Source organism: Belonocnema kinseyi, chromosome 5, assembly GCF_010883055.1.
Source record: "Belonocnema kinseyi isolate 2016_QV_RU_SX_M_011 chromosome 5, B_treatae_v1, whole genome shotgun sequence".
NCBI lineage: Eukaryota > Metazoa > Arthropoda > Insecta > Hymenoptera > Cynipidae > Belonocnema > Belonocnema kinseyi.
In genome coordinates this window covers 68,499,023-68,509,164 of record NC_046661.1, presented here as the reverse complement: position 1 = coordinate 68,509,164, position 10,142 = coordinate 68,499,023, and the positions used below count along the sequence as shown (strand labels likewise).

Here is a 10,142-nt window from a genome sequence, read left to right as displayed (position 1 = left end):
ATAAAATGTGCAGATTGAATAATGTGAAAGTATAATATTAGGTAATTTGTTGTGGTTGTCAAGCACTGGCACTCACTCGCACACTTCTCGCGGGAGAAAAGGAGATAGCAAATCACAGTGCGCATGTCCCCTTCCTTGATTGCAGATCAGCAGATTGCATGCAGAAAGTTTGTAGGTGTGACAGAGATAGATAACAGAACATACAGCTCCCACCTCTTTCACCCATGGGGACTTTCTGCATGCAATCCTAAGATGGGTTGTGACATGTCACTTGAGGTTTTCTACGTATAATACATAAACGGCGTAATATACGTAGAAAAATGTAGAAAACTATGTATAATACATCAAAGATGGCGAACGTTATTTAATTGGGCGGGGCTGCATTTGAAATAATTGACATTACCTCTTATAAAGTTGTTCAATTGATTTAATTTTAAGAGTAAAAATGTTAAGAACAGGTGTAAAAAAGACATTTCAGGAGGGGAAACCGTGAGAAAAAACATCAATTTCAAGCGTGAACGATTTCTTACACTAGTGTTCCATATGCTCGAAAACGTTGCGAATTATGAAGTACAATAAACACGTATATTATTATTATTTTCTAAATAATTTGTTTACGAATGTTTACGTTATTTTTTAGTAAAGAATTCGAAAATCCCGCCCATATAGTCACGTGATAAAATGAAAAATACATTAATTGTAGAAAACTAAGGGCGCAGTCCCATGGAGGTATAGAATAGAATAGTCAATAGAATAGTCGAATAGTTTTGACCAATGAGGTGACTGCTAGAACTTGTGCAAGCACCTTATTAGTCAAAACTGTTCCACTAATCTACCTCTATGGGACTGCGCCCCAAGGACGTAATTTACGTAGTAATATACATGTGATATACGCGATGTATTATACGAACCATCCATGATGCAAAATGCAATCGTGTGAAAGCGCCCTAAGGTGTCCTCTTCGTCACTCCTTTTTACGTGATGCCTGCGCAGTTTAAAAAGTCGCGGTCTGTTAGTACCACTGTTTTAGTCTATAGAGTGGTGTACTTATTTTGGCGGGAACAGTTTCTGGGTGGTGGAAAGAGAGGAAGTGTAACTTTAATCAGTCGAAGAAAATTGAAGCAAAACAATGGTGACAGTAGAGGCACTGAACGAACAATTTGAAATTTTGGGCTGTAGTGTGAAAAATGAGGAAGCTTTAAATAAGTGTGAGTACTGTTTTTTGTATGATTCTTCACTAGTTTTTTTAAAACACGAGTTTGCGATTTCTGTAGTAAAATCCACATGTTGACATTTTAAGATTATTACACGTAACTGTTTTGATTATTTTAATGCAATAGTCAGTCACAAAATAACCCATATAATCGTGATTTTGAGGTTTTTTGAAATTTATTGTAGTTGCCCTACTGATAGAAATCTCAGACTATTCTTAGGCGAAATAGCCGGGCCGGTTTAAGACTATTTTCAGGTTCGATTTGAATGATTTAGTCTCTAAGATTGAGAGATTTGGGTCCTTTTCAAGGTCCTTTTAGTGGTCCTTTTAAGAGTGATGCGACGGTAATATAATGTTCCTTTTGTATTCGTCACGTACCGGGCGGGCATAGTTATTTACGGTAGTTGACCGTCGCTAACCCGGCTCTCCCTTTTTAAATTTCTCTTCAAATTATTAACACTCTTTTTTTTAAGTGATGAATTTTCTCATTACACTTATTTATAATTATATCTTATATACTTGTATACAATTTTCTAGTTGAATTAAAAAATGCTGTCTATTTTGGCGTATCTCATTCCATTTACGAGAAAGGTTATATATTAATTCCAATTTTAAACATTAAAAAAAAAGTTTGATATCTGAAATCATCGGAACCCGTAGATTCCGAATAATTATGTTTAAGGCTGTTAACTATGAAATTTAAAAAAAATCTATTTCAAAATCTTAATCCAAAAGCTTAACAAAGGAGCGTCTGCTTGTTATTTATGATCGTATTTTTATTTCAATTTCGGAAAGGACATTTTAAAGCCCTTAAAACATTTAAACGAGCTACATGCATCTTTAAATATATCTACCTGAGTGCCTGCAGAGAATTTCTCAGAGCTTCTCAGAGCCTTGAGAATCTTTAGCATATACTCTGAGATTTTTATCGGTAGGGCAAAGCTAAATTCAACATTCTGGAACTCTAAGGCAAGTGGCACGGGCTAAAATTTGATAAATCTTTTCAAATTCAGCAAAGAAGTAAAGAATATACTTTCTGGACTTGATTATTTACATTCTTGCTATATTAGATATGTGCGCCAACAAGATGATCTTACCATCATTTTTATTTATACTTCGAGTGTAAATTTCGCTTTGAACCGTCTGTTAAAAGAAGAGCATTGAAGTAAATTATATGGCATTGAAAAATGTGTACACTTTAATGCCTATAAATCTAAACAAATTCCATTTTTGCCTGAATGTGTTTTTTGGCATTCGGCAGTTTTCGCTCGTATCATTTTGAATGTACAAAAAATTATGTGATTAAAGTGGCTTCTTTGCGATGCCATTGAATGCAGTTGAATTGTCGTTTTAGTTGAATGCCTTCAGTGGCCAGTGGCATCGAATGTAAACAATGCCGCTCAGTGCAGTTGAATGGCCAAATAAGTATAATGCCATGTATTTTGCTCTTTCTGACCGGATATATCAAATACAATCCATCCATTCGAATTCATTCAAGTGACCATGCCATATAATCCACTTTAACGCTGTCCTTTTTCTAGGGTTAATTTCGAGCCACGCTTTTCGCGCGATGCTACTGGCAGCCTAACATGTACATTTTCGAAAAGATTTAGAGGCATTTAAATAACTGGATTCTTTGTGTGTTTCTCATGAGAAAGTTTGCACGTGCTAAATCCATCCAAGCAAAAAAAGAAAAATTGACACGGATTAAGGCGAATTAATATTTTTGAATGCGCTTGAATCCCGTTGTTTGATTAGTTTAAACGAATTGAGACTGCGCGAATTGAATGCGTGTGAATTCATATGAATGCGTGGTCAAGGACAGTTCCAAAATATCCATTCGTCGAGACTTGAACCAGCGATCTCTCCTGTATCAGCCAACAGTGTCCCCACATAAATTACAAAAATAAATTACCGTTATTGTTATTATTATCAATAAATATCATGCAAACCGTGATAGGTCAAAATCGATGTCAGTTTATGACATAGATATCATATTATATTGTAGTATATGCGGTACTCAAAACTAAAAAATGACATTTATTTTTCTGTGTCTTACGGCTTACGAGATAATTATTGTTAAAAATAACAATAACGGAATGTTCCCCTCAGGTCCCAGTGAAACGTTCCTGGAAAGTTCCAAGTGGTGGACATTTTACACATTTAGGGAATGTTCCGTGCTATTTAGGGCCCTGTTACGGATTAAATTGCATAATTCAACTTTTATTAAAATTCGCTTCGACAAGTTTGGGCGAATTCGAGTGTTTTTTACTCTCACGAATTCAGCCGCATTGACCAATGTTAAGGCGTTTGCATGCTGACGCATTAGTGAATTGGCTGCCTTCAAACTTTGGCACTGTATTTGTACGTTTAGAAAGATTCAAAATTGAAATACCGTCTTCACGAACTTACACGTATTTACACACTGGTTTAATGCGCCATTGTCGCAAAACGACATTTGCGGGGTGCTGTAATCTTTTCAATTCAATTCGTATGAACACTCCATTTTTTTCTGGAAACGTGAACAAACTTTAGAGGCAATGTGCACGGGCTAAACTTCGATAAATGTATCAGCTTATGGGAAGTAGGACAAAAGGGAGTAATTAGCGCATGATATCAATAATTTCAACGTATTAATTTAAACTTTGAAGCGAGGGGTTCACAACTAGTGAAGTCAGGTGTACCCTCGTCGTAATGAAATCTCCTGAAATTTCTGAAATCTCCTAAAATATATGAAGTCACTTGAATTCATTTGAGGTCACTTGAATTCTCCTGAAATATGTAAAGACATTTGGATTTAGTTGAAGTCATGTGAAGTCACTTGAAATCATTTGAAGTCACTAGAAATCTCCTAAAATATGCGAAGTCGTTTGAATTCATGTAAATTCACTTTAAGTCACGTGAATTCGCTTGAATTCACTGGAACTCGCTAGTTATTCGAATTCAAGTGAATTCACTTGTACAAGCGGCTTAGCTTAAGTTCTTGTTCACTCGTGTTTAAATGTTTTTATGAGCCAGCCCCCTGCATCAGTGAATTGAAAATGGCCTGAATGATGACCGTGACGCTAATTGTTCACGAGGCCTAGATTCAATAAAATTCACGGGACGAAACGTAAGAATTCACCCTTTTAAGAATATAAACTATTATATCCAATTTCCTTTAACTAGTCGTTCATCTAGAAAGTTTGAAATATATTTAAAGCGATCATTTTTTCCAAAAAATGTTTTATGCTTGAGTTATTGAGTAAATTCCAGTATTCTTGTGGCGGAAAGTTTGAATCGAGATTCTGATATTTCCATTTAAATAATTATAATAATATTTATTGTCAATATTTAATTAAAATAGCGTGGGATATTCTTTTATTATTATTATTTATTAAGAATTAATTAAAATATTAATTTTAATTTCAAAACAAACACGTGGAGTATAAAGTAAAAAATTATATATGGACTGAAAATGAATTATCATCAAAATTCTATAGTTCATGCATAATTTTAGATTTGATTGTCGTATTTTTGGTTTCTAATTAAAATTAATAATTGAAAAAAATTTTATGATTGTCATCAATTAATAATAATGTTACAATAGTTACATAATATTCAATTTTAATAATAAAAACTAATATTAATATCAATACTTTATATGAAACATCGATTTGAACGTTCCGCCATAAATCGAAGCGAATTTACGTTCAATACTCGAGCATTTTACCTTCTTAGATAGTAAGCATTAATTTAAAAAATATTAAAAACTTTCTAGAATAATGTCTCGTAGAGAATATTTGATCAATTAGCTTTTATTTTGAAAAAATTGAATTTTTACATTGATCCTTACGCATTTTTTAAAATTCCGGCTTCTTGCTTCTATCTAAAGAATGAAATTTGTATATTCGATTCTAAATCAGGAAATTGCTTGAAGTGTGGCTGTAGCTAGTTACGAACGTTTTCTGAATAAATAGCGAATATCTTGCTGAATAAAAAGTCATTTGAAATTCCTGAAATTTCTGTAGTCATTTGAATTCGCATGAAGTCACGCAAAGTCACTTGAATTCCTCTGAAGTTATTTGAACTCACGTGAATTCACATGAACCCACGTGAATTTACATACAGTCTCATGAATTCACGTGAAGTCACTTGAATTCTTCTGAAGTCACTTGAATTTTCCTAAAGTCACTTGAAATGTCCTGAAGTCAGTGAAACCTTCTGAAGTCATTGAAATATCCTGAAGTTCCTTGAATTCAGAAGTACGTATACACCCGATCGGTCGAGTTGTCAACCCTTCGCTTTAAAGCTTTATAGGAGTTTTCTACAAGCCTAAGTGGATCACAGGCCAGTGTTTGTACCTGAAATGACATGACATAAATAAACTATAAGCGTACTTTTTGTTATGAATTTCAAACATGGACCAAACATATAAGATTTTTTTGTCAGTTACTCTTCGTTCTTCAATATTTCAATTAATTAAATGTATACAATAGTGTCTTCTGTCATCACAATAGACGTTATTTAAAATATTGGCATACATAAACTATTTTTGTGTTAAGGTACACATCATGTTTATTTTTATTGAAGCAGACAAACATAAATATACCGTAATGTACACCAAAATCTGTAAAGAAAATTGAAATATCTGAATCAGGTTCAAAACGTAAGAAGTCTCAAAATTTGTATGTTCTTTTAATAGGCTTGAAAATTCAAATATTATTAACTTCGTAAACAAATTTTTGCGATACAATATATACTGTTGTAATAATTGTACTCTATATTGGACCGTAAGTTTTAAGCTTTCAGGGCATGTGATACTTCGTCGTGTGGTCAATCGGGTACAGTTCTGACGGCTTTTTTACACAAAAATGAAAATTTTCAAAAACTGAATTCAGAGATACTATAAAATATCATAACGGACGTCCCCGGACTCTTTTTTCAAGGATAATAACAAAAAAATGTTATTGTGCTAATTACTAAATTTTATGCATGTGTATTATTTTGTGGTTAGGGTGATTTTTACCTCTGTCATTCCGATAATGTAGGTCTCTATCGTACCGATGCTGTCGGTAATCACTCTATAATAATTATGGTGTAATCATAGGCCAGATCTGATGAAACTTTGAAACTAATGTTCAATTTTTCGCCACTGGGAAATTATTTATGAAATAAACTTTTTTGATTACCTGCAAACAAGGTTAGTTCCAGGAGATTAGTTACTATGTTTATTTGCAAGTCCAAAGTTTTCGGCCAAAAATATTGTGTAGTTTGGAAGTAACGCACAGGAGAATTGTAACATACATAATCTCCAAATATACACACGTTGTTAGCAATATCAAAAAATTTTTTGACAAAAAAACACAAATTAAGTGTACGGGGACGTCCGTGAGCATGTTCGCTATCATTTCCCAACTTTTTAGGACAAAATATTGATTATTCTAGAAAAAAGCCGTCGGAACCTAAAACTGGTAAAATCGATACTAATTCCTAAGCGGTATGCCAGGAAGGTCATGTACGGATCAAATAGTTAGCTTAAGGTAAATCACAGAAAAAAGTTTACGAGTAGGAAAAAAAAGTTTTCTGTGCATTTGTTGACCTAGAAAAAGACCTGAAAGAGTATGGAGTCGATGGATGGCTCTATAGCTATAATAACACTATATATACGGGTAGCAAAGCGAGTGGAAGGGTAAATGGGAAGTTCACTGACTGTTTCGATATTATTCAAGCAGTTAGACAAGGATGCGTTATGTCTTCATGGTTATTTATATTATTTATGGACAAGTGTTTCAAAATGGCTCTTTTCGACGAAGAAGGTGTGGATCTCGAAACAGTAAGGATACGTGGGTTAGCGTTCGCAGATGATAAGGTTGTTATGGGCCTCAAAATGAACGCAAATAAAATTAAAACTATAATGTTCCAAGGAAAGAGTAAGCAAACACTACGCATTATTGTTTTAAATGGTGAGAGATTTGAACAAGTTTATAAGTTCGTATACCTTGGTAGCTTATTTACTAGGGACGGGAAGACATATGAGGAATAGATAAATGTATAAACGAAGGTAAGAAAGTTATTGGTAGAGCAAGGCCCCTTATCAGAAGTAAAAATATATCAACTAAAGCTAAAATGGCAATACATAATTCTATATTTGTACCGACTGTACTATACGGTAGCGAGACATGGACCTATTAAGATAAATATAAGGGTAAATTTAATGCAATTGACATGAGATTCTTGCGCATAATATGTGGGAAAACTCTGATGGATAAAGTGAGTAACGAGATAATTTTCAAAGAATGTGGTGCAGAAGAGACGTTAGTAGACACATGGGAAAGAAATTGGTTAAGGTGATTCGGGCATGTCGAGAGAATGCCAAATGAACGACTAACGAAACAAGTGTATCAAGATAAAGGAAATGGCACCGTGCCCAGAGGCAGACCGCGGAAAGAATGGTTAGAATATGTTAATGAGACCTTAATTAGAAGAGACATAAGAAGCTACAGAAACACGAGAGCCTGCATAAAAAATGCATCGACGTAAAAGAAGCTAGAGAACTATGCCGAGACAGAAAAGTATGGCGGAAAATAGTTAATAAAAAGAGTGTCAGTAGAGTGAATGACCCCCGGAACAAAAGACCTTGCATACTAATGGACTCAAGTGGGGAATTTCACCTGACGACTTTGTGAGGATCTTCACTTGGGGTGATTACTAGAGAGATTTATAAGCAACCTGGATCGGAGCAGTGTTGCGGGACGAACGTGTTATTTAAATAAATAACACGATAATTCTCGATAAATCGAAAAATTTCATATGCCTTCCTCATATTACTCTCCTCCCCACCGAGTGAGTCACGCCTGCCCCGAAAAGGAAATGGCTCAATGGTGTAAAAAATATTAATTTTGCAATGTATTATCGATAAAATCACTTCTGCGTGAAGGCTTTGTGACAAATACGTTTCTTTTATGCAAAACCACGCTTAAAATCATGATAAAATTGAATTTTGCAATTTGGTGGAAAATTAATTTTATTCAATACTACAAATTTCGTATCAACAAAAAGTAATTGATTCTCGATCACACCATCTCTGCTTGACGACTTTCGGACAAAGCCGTATATGTAATTATTTTTTCCAGAGTGCACTAGGCTGCATTTCCGATTTTTATATAGATGTCCCTTCAGTTATTTAGGTGGTCAGTGAAGTTTACCGGTTCCGCTTAAGGGCATGTAATACTTTGTCGTGTGGTAAATCGGGTTCAGTTCCGCCGGGTTTTTCTTCACACACATTTTAAACCTGAATTCGGAGATGCTGCAAAATAGTATAACGGACATCTCCGAAATATGTTTTTTAGGAATAATAAACAAATTTATTCTTCTAAATAAATATTTTAGGCATGTGCATTATTTTGAGGTTAGGGTCCGTTTTCATCTGTGCCATTCCGATACTGTAGGTCTCTGTCGCATTGCTACTACCGGTTTGCTTGCATTCCCTAAATTTGTAAGACAAAAACTTTATTATTGTAGGGAAAAAGCCGGGGGAATTTAACACTGTTAAAATCGATAAATATTCTAATAGCGCATTCGTTTAGCCTGCACTAGTGTTCTCCAATAGCACTCTGTGCGCTCCTTCTCACTTCTTCCTTCTCACTCCGACTTGCTTCGGTGCAGATCGGAGTGCATCAGTGCAGGACAACCGAATACGCTATAAGTATTACATGTCCTTGAATTAAAGATTAGATTTCACACATTACGTCCTCTCAATACCAGTTAATTTCCATAAGTATAAGAGTTCCATGAGTAAGTGACAGCATGAGTTGAAGTTAAAAACCAAATTAAGAGAAATTCTCGGTGATCACAAAATTCCTGTACAGATGGCAGCAGACTTTTTTGGGAGCTCATAAGAAAGTCTTTATACTTATCAAGAAAGTGTCGAAATGACATTATCCCAGTCATTGTAAAGAATTGTTACTTTTGTTGAACGTTATGTTAGCAGATGAGAATCGTGATGTGCGACAGCTTGCTGTTCCTTATATTCTAAACTGCTACACCTCCGTAGGCTCACTCGAGTAAACATTCTTCGACTTGGTGTGCACTTGAATTACCCCTAATCAAGACATACTGAAGGCAAAAGTTCAGACTACAGCATGTCAAATTTTGAGACAGACCCAGACTTCAATTTGTGTCTTGAAAATAAGTTTCTATGTCCTGCAGACATGTTTTTATATCTTGATTCGAATTGGTATGATTCCAAGACTAGCGGTTTATAGCTTCGCGTACATACCTGTCCTGATAAAAAGGGTTTGGCTGTCATAAAAGCTAATCTTTGTAATGATTAAACAATTTCAGCCGGAACAACATCTCAGGACCATGAGATAGGTGGTTACATTATGTGACGGACTTATTACGATGACTCGGCGAAATTCTTGTGTACCCTGAGTCTTAGCATATTCTTGACACCCGGGGATGTTTTTCAGGCTACTAACCAGTGGAAGCTTGGCACTTTCAAGAGTGCCGATGATAAGGGCGATTAGCTTAACAGAATATTACAGGTATAACCGTCGGAACTCCTTTATAAGGTCTCTATGTCTGTCTTTCTTTTCATTATCTTTGGCTATGATATTTTTGTCAACTGCTGTGGAAAACTCGATAACAAACATGGTTAGTTTCTTGAAGTCAAGGGAACTATGTCAGGCCTTCAATGCGCAACAGAACAATTGTCTAGAATGTGAAGTTCCAGTATGTGTGGCATTTTTCGTTCTCGACAGTACTCGAATTTCCAAGGACTGTTTAGTGTTTAGTGCTGCATTGTTTCTTTGGATGTACGTAGTTCCCGCACGAGTTGGACAACTAGATACGAGGGTAGTTCAATAAGTCCTTAGAATGAAGTATAAAAACCATTTTTTTTGGGTAAATTTTTTTTTTATTTTTCAACATAATCTCCTTGGAGCTC

At 35.0% G+C, this 10,142-nt stretch overlaps 1 protein-coding gene across 2 annotated transcripts in view; it reads left to right on the top strand.

Moving 5' to 3' along the window:
* The first annotated feature begins 1,020 nt into the window (after positions 1–1,020).
* LOC117173046 (DNA polymerase alpha subunit B) overlaps positions 1,021–10,142 on the top strand; it is a 159,008-nt gene continuing 149,886 nt past the window's right edge. For both annotated transcript variants that reach the window (XM_033361418.1, XM_033361417.1), the window contains exon 1: positions 1,021–1,208. In XM_033361418.1, the coding sequence (XP_033217309.1) occupies positions 1,130–1,208 (79 nt within the window). In that variant the 5' untranslated portion in view covers positions 1,021–1,129. The remainder of the gene's footprint in view (positions 1,209–10,142) is intronic.